The sequence below is a fragment of the Centruroides vittatus genome, unplaced genomic scaffold (assembly GCF_030686945.1).
Source record: "Centruroides vittatus isolate TY-2023 unplaced genomic scaffold, ASM3068694v2 contig_788, whole genome shotgun sequence".
Classification (NCBI taxonomy): domain Eukaryota; kingdom Metazoa; phylum Arthropoda; class Arachnida; order Scorpiones; family Buthidae; genus Centruroides; species Centruroides vittatus.
This window is the reverse complement of record NW_027122508.1, coordinates 285985-297756: the sequence shown is the minus strand read 5'-3', so window position 1 is coordinate 297756 and position 11772 is coordinate 285985. Positions and strand designations below refer to the sequence as shown.

General features: G+C 30.2%; 1 protein-coding gene across 1 annotated transcript; it reads left to right on the top strand.

The window, feature by feature from the left end:
* The first annotated feature begins 1498 nt into the window (after positions 1-1498).
* LOC136981693 (patched domain-containing protein 3-like) lies at positions 1499-2605 on the top strand. The gene has a single exon (XM_067278035.1). The coding sequence runs from the start codon at positions 1499-1501 to the stop codon at positions 2603-2605; it is 1107 nt and encodes a 368-aa protein (XP_067134136.1).
* Positions 2606-11772: the final 9167 nt, after the last annotated feature.

Sequence of the window (11772 nt, the reverse complement as noted above, 5' to 3'; positions counted from 1 at the left end):
TTAAAATGATTACTGTGTTTTTCGATGTATTCCTCTGTTTTTGTGTTATAAACTACTTAATAAAGCTCTGCTTACAGGAATGAAACACGTTTCTTTGACATGCCAACAGAGATGTCTATGTGCATTTGATAAGAACTTCTTTCATAGAACTGTTATAATATTATTTTGTTTTTCTAGTCAATCATACAAATAAAACTCCATGATACGAAGAAATTGACCATATCTAAATGAAAGATTGCACATGAACCAAAGTAATTTTTCTGTGAGATTAAACTAAGTAATATACTACTGTATTGTAATGTGTATTATTTTTGTTGCCACTTTTAAATGTTCCTAGTTTCACTTAGATCTGGTATTACCACGTTAATGAAGTCAGGATAATTGGAGAAGAACAAAATATATCCTACACCAGGAGTGGAGACTTATGTCATGAGTCTCTAGAGTGGCACGTCAAAAAAAATTAACGTGGCAAGGAAGATGCTGTATCACGTGATTTTAGATTATCACATATTTTTCAAATATTTTTTCCTGTTTTTTATTTGATTGTCCTTATTCGATCAGATTTATTGCATGTATTCGTATTAAATCATATTCATTTCATTTTTTGGATATTAATATTCAAAGTGTAAAACTTCACGCATAAATATTTTGTAAAATAAGCATGATTACTTTGTCACGCAGACACAAAAAGGTTCGCTATCCTGTCTACACAAATAAACAAACGTGTTAATTACGACGCATATAATAATAGGCCGACACATTACGAACAGAGGTTTAATGCAATTGTACACTCAGTACACGTTCATTACACAACCATGAGTGTGCTCGTGCCAACTATATTGTGTGATTACGCCAATGTTAAAAAACTAAAATACAGTACTGTAATAACAAATAACTTTAATTCCATTTCATTACTATTTAATGATTTAAGAATTAAAATATTCTTCTTTTCGATTTAAATAAGAAAAAAATATTAGTTTTATGCTGCATTCTACAATTTACAACTTATCCGTCTGCATCCTCACCTTCAACAAATTACATTTAGAGATAACAGCGAAATTAAGGCCGATGTTTTCAATGTGAAAACGTGTACGTCGGATGTTCAGCGCCGCGTTCCTGTAAGCCTAGAAGTTTCATAATGGCGTTTGGAATGTCGAGCATGATTTCACTAACTTTCCAAACACCATTGTCAAACTTCTAGTCTTACAAGAAAGCGGCGCTGAACGTCCGACTTACACGTTTTCGCGTTAAAAACTTTCTTTTCGCTATTAGCTTGAACTGTAATCTCTTAGTCTCTTACTGTTGAAAATGTAGGAATACAGTGTTATTAATTTTACATAAAATTTCGATTCTTTATGTTTTCGTTCATTTGTATATTTTAAACGTTTTTATTTCAGAACAAAATGATGAAGATAATATCCAAAATAGTAACGCCGAAGAAGAATTCACTTTGGCATATTTTAGAGATTCACTAGGAAAAATAATTTCGAATTCAGTAATGAAGATAAGTATTGTTATAATCTACATCATTAACTTATTATTCGGAATATGGGGCTTATTTTACATGGAACATGGTGTTAAGTATGAACATTTATTTCCAAAGGACTCTCTACTTACAGAAGGATATAGGATTAATTTCAAGTACTTTAGATCTTATTCGTATCCGTTTCACATAATTATTAATGAAACGTTGGATTACTCAGATGTAAATGTACAAAAATCAATAGAAACTCTGTTGACAAAATTCGAGACTCATCCAAATATTGCCGGAGAAGAATTCACTGTATCTTGGCTGAAATTCTACAAAGAATTTCAGAAAAGTCCTGTAGCAAAATTTTCATTACAAGGTTACAATATAACAAACAAACAAGACTTTATCGACGGCCTTCGAAATGTATTCTTCAATATCAGAGCAGCCAAGTCACTGTCTAATGACGTCGTCTTAAACAGCAACAAAAGTGACATCTTATACAGTAGATTTTTTATTATGGGAAAAAATTTGAATTCTTCACGTGCAGAAAAAGACACACTAAATGATTTATTGAAAATTGCTGAAGAATCCGAATTTGATGTACTGGTGCATTGTGTTTTCTCAGGTCTAATCGAGCAAGGAATTATCATTGGACAAATGATTCAGCAATTGTTTTGGATTACTGCTGTATTGATAATGGCAGTTTTTCTATTGTTTATACCAAATATATTAATCGCAATTACCGTTGCAATATCTGTCGTAACTGCAATGGTAGAAACATTTGGTTATATGTGCTTATGGGGTATCAACTTGGACATTATATCAATGATGAGTCTTGTTCTGTGTGTGGGATTTAGCGTGAATTATCCTGCTCATATTTCGTATTCTTATGTCACCTCACAATGCAAAACACCAAACGAAAAATTAAAAGATTCTCTGTATTGTATTGGTTTTCCAATACTGCAAGGATCGTTAACAACGGGAATAGGAATATTGGTTTTATATTCCGATGTGTATTTTCTTTCCACATTTGTGAAAATTGTAATACTTGTTGCTATGGAAACGGCTTTCCATGCATTGTTTTTTATTCCTGTTATTCTTTCTATCATTTATGCCATTTTCAATATTAGATAATTAATTAATTTGTTGTAGTGTGGAAAATATTTCTGTCATGTTAATTTTTAAAAATCGTATGAAAATATGGTAAAGGGTATTATATTTGTATGTATAGACTAATATTGTTAATATCTTAAATCATTTATTTAAAAAATAAATTCACGTCTGAAAATTTATTAGAAAAAGTTAGTTTGGTAGTCTTCTTTTTGGAGCTGTTATGTACTATATTGAAGTTCTGTAATAATTTTCTTGTAATGGTTTATGTTTTTATTTTTAATTTTTTATATATGCATAAATAATTGTATAGAAGAAAATAATTAATTACGATCAATAAACGAAGTTAAGCACACAATTTCTAATATAGAAAATGAAAAGACTTTCATTTTATTATTAAATTTAAAAAAAAAGTTTATAAATGAAACTTGTTAAAAGCTTTAGTATAAATAATATTTCGACAGAAATTTTCATTACTTGATTGTAATAAATTGAGTCCTGTTTTAAATCTCATTGTTTCTTTAACATTAAATGAAGTTATTACATAAAATAAATTTATTCAATATTCAGTATGGTAGCTGTTTTTTTCTCACTGTGTATGTATGTCTCGTCAATCCGAATAAATATTACGTTCGGCAGACTAGCTTAAACAGCTTTCAGGTTAGATAGATACTTCTTTTATTGTCTTTTACAAATGCATTTCGGGCTTATACACTTTATTGTATTAGTATATGTATTTAAATTGTGACTTGTGAAAATATTAAATTAAATTCTTATGTTATAAAAATACAGTACTATGAAATTTCCGCTGTTCACATTTGTTTCATAAAAGGCGATTTTATGTACACAAATATTTTTGATCATTCGACAGAACGAACTAAATTTACATTATGTTAATTATGATTTATGAAAATGTGTAAAATTTCATTAATGAAAATTGCTTGGATCCAAGTTACTGTTCCAACATCTTGGTGACATTAGATATACCTGTATATATACGGAAATTGACTCATTGGGCTGAAATTTAAACAATTTTAGACAAGAAAATTTCCACTGTCGTCTCTTTGGCTTTATGACTGTCTTTGTGGAATCTCGAAAACGGAGTTATATGTATGAATGACCCGACAAGATATGGAAAACGAAGGAGCAGAGACACGTAATGAAGTGTTGAAAAACTTACGATACAAACCTGAAGTCATGTTATTTCAATTCAATTATTTACCCCATTCCCAAAAGATATTTGACAGATGACTGGAAAGACTGTATCGTTAAAGAAAAAGTATGACGTCCCGGCAGCAGCCACTTTGAAATGGAAGAGCTCATATTTTATACAAAATAAATTTAAAATATGATTGAAAATTGTAGCTCGTCATTTTGATGATGTCACAATAAATAATTACTCGTTACACTGTAATTTTCTATAAGACATGTATTATAAAAAAGTTTTTTACGGGATAGGTGTTTCAGCTATTTCTGAAATATTGCAATCACTCGGCTCGTATTAAGTTTTATAATCATTCCAATAATGTAATTTAATTGTACTTAAATAGAAAATAAAAGTGTTCATTTATTAGAATGCAACAATTAAACAATATATTTTAACAACGCTATAACTTCTTGCAAACAATTGCGTTATTGCAATCATTCAAAGCATTGCTGTGTATTCTAATTGTTTATCTTTCAATATAAAAATATATATTAATATTTAATTTTAGACATGAATGGTCTTCGTGCATTTTTTAAATAAGAAATGGTCGGAAAATATTTTAATTGTAGAGCAACATTTCTGAAAAAAGAGATCGGCATATTTCAATATTTAAATTCAATATGCATCGCTTTTCATTTACGTTTTAAAAAAACTATATCGTATCATATACAGTGGTGCCTCATATAACGTACTTAATCCGTTCCAGGTGCACGTCCGTCAAGTGAAACGTCCGTTATACAAAACGCATTTTCCCATAGAAATACATGTTAAAACATCTAATTCGTTCCACAGCATAAAATAACCGTACTGTATCATAAAAAAATGAACATGGGGTGCGTTCTTTTATTCCTCCGAGTAACTCCGCGCGAGCGACATCCGTTTAAAAATTCCTGCGGAACGCGTTCCTAAATTCCGGTGGGAGTGCGCGTTGTCGAACGGGCAAAACGGCCGCTTGTAGCAGTAGTTTACGGTGGAAAGCAACATGGCGTCCTCCGTGGCTCAGATAGTTTTGTTTCCGTGTCCATTATGTGGTTTTATGAATGAAAATTTAGAAATTGTGAAAGCGCGAGATAGCGCACGCGGTGATGTAAATGTCTTTACGAATTTTTTTCGAATGGTAGCCGGCATTCTAATTTTTTTCGTGGCTATTTTAAATGCTCTTTCAACAAATAATTCATTTTATGGTTAAATTTTACAATTGAAACCCTTCTTTTGCCTTTAAAAGCTCATATTTTAGAATTATAGATTCCTCCATCACCATACTATCGATAGTGCGGGCGCCGCCATCTTTCTTTCTTTCACCGTCGTTCCTAAATGCCTACAAACAGCAGCGAACTCCCGTAGTAGCGGAGACGCAGAGCGACCGCTATTAAAGAACGCACCCATGGAGCAGTCACCGATTATGCCGAAAGTTCGTTGTTCGCAGCCAGTCCGTTGCTCGAGTCACATAACGGCCAAACAGAAAGTCCGTTGTTTGCAGCGTCCGTTATTCGAGGCGTACGTTATACGAGGCACCACTGTACAGTGGGTAATCGGTGAACGAACATAATCCGTTCCAAGTTTTGTTCGCTATCCGAATTGTTCGGTAACTGATTGTTAATTTACCATAGTTTTTATGGGAATCGTTCTAGTTTGACTGATAATCAAACTAAAACTAGAAATTTTAATAAAGATATAAAATGAGTAAATTTTGCTTATAATCCAAAAATATTTGAATGGATCAAAAAAATCCTAAAAGATAAAGTAAACTTATCCCAGATAGAAATAATTTGTTTAAAAGAAATTTATATTATAAGTCATACAAAAAAGTTGATTTATTGAATGAAAAAGTAGTAGTTTATTCTTTCAATTGCAGTTGTACCCCTAGTAAAACATATATCGAAGAAACCGAACGTAAATTAGAAATAAGAATAAAGGAACATATACGCGCCATAAGAGGAAATTATGCAAATTCTGTCGTTGTTGAACATGTTAATAAATATGGTTGTGAAATAAAATTAGATACAATTAAAATAAAGAAAAGAGAACCAAATAATTATAAAAGACAATTATACGAGCACATAAATATGAAAAGAGAAAAATAAAATTAACAATAAGTTAGGCAGAATAATCAACCAATCATGGGCAGCCATCCTCGATAACGACTGCAAGTAAAAACGATAGTGCATTCAACACGCGAAAGTATTGTATGTTCTAGCAGAACGTTGTAAAGGTAAAACATCTCCCTTTAACCGTATCTTAAGAATTTTTGAAAGATGTTTAGTTCTCAATATATAATTTTAATCTATATGATAGGATTATGTATCAGTTTTAAAAATCCATCAAAAAGCCCATTACTGTCGGGCGTTGAATTCTTGTATTTCTTAAGCCTTTTATATTGTATACATTGATTTTAGTATTTTTAGAAATAAAATTATCAGTAAATTTAAACTAATTTGTAGTTAAAAATGATAGCCATTGCAACTTTGCTGAAGAGGGGCATGAAAGCTCGAAACACAATTGTAAATAAAGGTATGTGTACAGGAGGCTTAATATAGAAAGTCTGTTTTCATTAACCGTTTGCCACCGACTGTTCCCTGGCTTGTTAAGTAAAACTTCGAAACTATTGATTCATCGTTACTCTGGTAAATATCGATTTTTGTAAAATTTATCAACAACAGATGACAGCACATGACGGCAACGTTTTGTCTAGCGTCTGTTTTACATATTTTTGTCCAGATGGTGTTTTGTTGACTTAAAAAATTTTATTAATGCATTTTTTTCTTAATTTATTGCTTTCTGTTAATTTTTTTTAAATTTCATTTTTAGTATATTCATGCAACAATATTACTGTAATAAGATCATTTATGCCACAATAAGTTTATTTAGCTATAATGAGTCAACGTGTTATAAATATTGAAGTTGTCGTCTTGAGTTCTGATATTTTATATATATTTTTATTTTTTTTTATTTTAATCAAAAATATCTGCAAATATTACATGTATTTCTACTGGTAATCATATGGTTATTACGAAAATATATAATCTCGTTCGATATGATGCGAATAAAGCATATTATTTCATTATATTAGTTGATTGCAGAATAAAATTTTGATTTCAAACACATGTTTGATATAATGTGCGATAATTTCACAACGAATAAACGTACAGTACATGCATTAGTTTTATATCGAATTGTACAAAACAATATTCTACGCCTTTATGTTTCAGTGCCAGCAAACAACTAGGTAACTTTACAATGTTAATTTTCACAAAATGTTACAAATTATCAAGTATGTGTGTCAGTTCTGATATATATTATTTTTTTCTTATACATTTTTCTTATAAAATGCATTAAAAATATCGTATTTAAAACTAAAGATATTAATAAATATACGTGATTTTTTTCCATATAGATATAATGATATATTTGATTTTTGGTGAATTTTTAAAATAATATCGCCTGACTGACCTATATTGCCTTAGGAGGGATCACAAAATAAACGTAAACAAGATGTCCGGGGTAAAGGGCTCATAAAATGAAGCTTAAACCAGAGGACAGTATCGCTTATTATCGGTTGCAGACAGGAGGATTTTTTTAATGCTGATTCTATATTTCCACACACTCGTTATTTTACTTAGCAATTAGGAAAAGAACAATAAATTAAAGGTTGCCCAATCCAAAGAAAATATGGATTTTTTTGGATACGTGTTTAGACAAGGCATTCCCATATTAAAAGTTTCGGGACAGAAAAGTTGGAAATAAAGCGATAAATATGGCAAAAAATATCGGATCGGACTTACTCAGCAGGATAACATTAAAAGACTGCCTTATCGCAATATAAAGAAATCAGAAAATAAAAGATGACGCCATTCAAAAAGTTCAAAGTGGTTCGAGTAAAAAACAAAAACGTCAAAGAAAAAGTGTAAAACAAGAATATTAAGAAGAGGAAAGAAGTAGACATTTTCTCTTAAAATGGATCCATTTTCGTGCCCTTGTTTGAAATCCGAATTAGATTTCTTTAAAACTATTCCGACATATTTGACTATGCAAGATACTATGGAGGCTATTCCAAGTCCAATCGCATCGATAACTAATCAAAAATCACCTATAGAATTTCTAATCGCTGGTTCAGGGGAAAGCTTAATAGATTTGAGGAGTATTTCGATTAACTCTTTAAACACGAAGCCGGTCTAAATCGGCTTAATCCGTTGAAGAGAAAGTCAGACGAACGAAAAGTTGTTTTACTGATTTCGTTTTACAAATTGTTTACATTTTGTCTCATCCCGCTTGTTTGAGTTCATTTTCATTTAAAATCGTCTGTTTCTTTACAATATTATTCGTAAATGCTTAAATAACCTTTATTTTAATAAAATATTTCATAATTTTAACCCAACCCAAAAAATGAAGTTTAACCGATCTTCTACTTGCTATTCTAGACAGAGCAAACGGCATTATCCACTGTATAGAACTGCCAGATTGCAGCGCTCCTCGCTCTGCCGTTCACGTTTTGGGCTGAATACCTGCGCCTCAACCTCTCTAATAACTTACAAGTAAACATTGTTGGATTAACACTGAAAATGTCTTTATTTATAAGAAAGACAGCAAAACGTTAACAGTATTTGCAAAAAAAGACAAGGTAATTTGTAATAACAGCTCATGAAAGAAAAGGAAAGGTATTGAACGATAATGTAAAAATTATTAATTACAAACGTTATTTATTTCTTCAAAATTATAATAATTATTATTATTTTACTTTTTATAGAATATCTTAAAAAAGCATTGTTTTACATATAAATATTCTTTCTTATAAATCTCGTTTAATATTACTCCTGTACTCTGTTAAATAGAATTGATTTGTACAGTACGTGCAGATTAGTCTGATCAAGCACATAATCTAGCACAGTGTTACTCAAACTTTATGGTCCGCGACCCACCATTTGCACTTAAAAATTTCAAATGACCCCCGAAGAATATGTGTAGAAAAACATCCAGGAGGGAGGGGGTTAATTTAAATTCAAGAGGAGTTAATTTCTTTTGTTTAATTTATCGGTTAATGTGAGCCTAGGTATGGTACAATGGCGACCGTCGACAATAACCTAAACGCGTCTATATTTAAACTTTTTTAAAACTAAAACATTTTTAAAACGTAAATTTGCTGCTTATTTTCCCCCCTGCTTTTGGTTACTTTCCTACTGTTGGACCAGAAACGAAAAATAAAAAAGTCATAATACTACCTATAAATTCAATCGATGCGTGGACGAAGTGAATTACGAGATTATATACATTAGTGGTTCGAACAAAATTTGCCTGTATTGTACATAAATTTTACTCCTCTTAAGAACTGCAGTCTTACGATTCACATCTCTCGCCTTTTCATCTACGATAGGCAGCGTCTCCACAGAGGGTGGCACCTGCGATCCACGGCCACCAAGCCTTCCATGTGTCATTCACGTTGTCTTTCGGGTCGGAAATCACTATTACATATCCTTGGTTATGACAAATTTAACACGTTTAACACACTTTTAAACACATTTACACACTTTAAACGCACATTTGAACCACATATAAACCCTTTACAAAATTTTTACCTCACACAATGTTAACACCTTTAATACGCTTTTATGACATTTAACACTCATTAAACACATTTAAGGACACGTTTAACATGTTAATTACCATTGACAAACTTTCCTTCTCGATAACTTTAGACTTCGAGTAAATTGTACAAACTTTAAAAAAACACAGACACTTAAAAAAATTAACAACGTGCATAATCCGTCTACATCGTAACGAAAATTCGAAATTTACATTATTCCTCATGTTTCCTGAACAGAATTTTTTGACAGATATTTGCATACGAAGGCATCATTACTATCAGCGCCATCTACATTTCTTTTCGAAAAACACTTGCCATCGAGGTTACCGGAAGCGCCGCTTAGGCTCACATTAACCAATTAATCTATTCCATGTTGAAATTGCTCTCTGCTGCGTGTCGCTTTGCGTTGAATTTTTGTCAATGTTAAGACTAACGAAAAAAAAAATTATTTCTTTATTTTTCACAAACAAAATAAATATATTGAAAAATATAAAAACAAAAAATATTATATTTCGGAAGTTAATCTAGTCTCAAAACTTTCCAATTCAGCACAATACAGACCTCAGAAAAACAAGCAAAACTTACCACTCACGATGGGAAAAAAGTCTCGTTCAAATACTGGCGCGTCCTTACACGTGCGACTAGAGATCCGGATGGCACAACGCGCTGATTGGTCAGCTGAATGACGTCAACCCACTGAAATGGGAAATGCTGATCGATTATATTTTGTGGTCCTCAGAACGAAGTCATGCTGGAATAGATTGTTTTCTTTAGTTGTAGTATGGAGCGAGTATAATACAGTACATATAACATTAATAACGTGCATTATAAAAATACAAAAGAAATCTTTTGTTCACATTTAAAATATATCAGAATCAATAGATTTTCTTTAAAGTAATAATATATTTGTACTTTTATTAAAGTGTTGACTTATAAGTTGGCAAACTACATTAAATTATTATTTTTTAACTATATGATTAATAAAACATGCAAGCTAAATTTACAAATTTACAGGAATGTTTTTAAAATGGCTTACTTTTACTTAAAAAAATTACTAAGGTTTATTTATTTCTGTTTGAACGAATTTTAACTTCACACTTGATCTTTATGCACCTCTCAACCAAATTATACATAATAGATCATTTTAATAGTGTGATTACTTTTATAAATTTAAATACCTCGTATGCGTGCACAGATAATAAATAACAGAAAAGTTATACTTTGTGACAGTTATTATTCATTAAAAGTTCAAAACAAGATGGAATTTATAATTAAGACGAGCCATTTTTTGAATTTGTCATATGCACTCGATTTAATTAGTTGAAACAATAAAATTAACTAAGTTTTGTATACCTCTGAAGAAGGAAATTTTCACAAATCTTGCTTAACAAATTATAAAGTTTAAATGTAAAAGTTATTGAAGAATTTTGAATAAAGACTATTCTTCATATATAACTCATATCAAAGAAAATTTTTGAAATGCTTCAGTTAGGATTGAGTTCTTTTGTCAATAGATATTTTTGTGCTTTTGAATGTCAGTTCAAAATCAGTGGGTTAAGAAAACACATTTTAAATTCACAGAAAGTTCATATATCTAGTTCCATAATATCTGTAAATATGTTTTAATTTGAAAAATGGTCATACAAATTTGACTAAAGTATAGTATTCCTGTATAAATTGTTGAACAATCAATAATACTGTATTTAAATTTCTTTGAATATAATAGTTATATGTTCTAAATAAGAATTTCCATAAAATACTTCATATTTAAATTATCATGATAATATTTATTTTACATTTCCATATTTCATATCAATATGAATGTCAGGAAAAAATAATGTTGCATTTGTACTGTAATATTTTCATAGTAAGCTATGTTTTAACCCTTTTTTTTGTTAAAATAATATTACCATACTAATGAATAACTATTTCTAGATGCCTCATATGTGCTGTATACCTGGTTGCTAGGAACATATAAAGTGAAGTGATATCCAGTGTCTATATTTGTTTCCACAGGATTTGATTTGAAAAGCAAACCAATGGATTACAGAATTTGTACAAAAAATAAAACATTTTAAATATTAAGTTAACAATCATGCATTAAAAAGAATGAATTATGTTTAGGTGAAAATATATATATATTAAATTGTTAACTAATCTGCCTTTCCAGTCAGGACATTCTGTTGTAATATTTTTTAAAATATTACATAAAAGTTTTCTGTAAGGTTAAAAATATATATTGTCTAATGAAATATGTACAAAACACTTAATTTGCAATTTAAATTTGTTGTTTTTGATGATTTTATTACAGTAAATGTACAAAAATGCTTTATTAAAATATGATTGAGTGAAAAGGTCTACCATCTTTAAAACTACTTGATAAAATAAATCAAATACGGTAGTAAA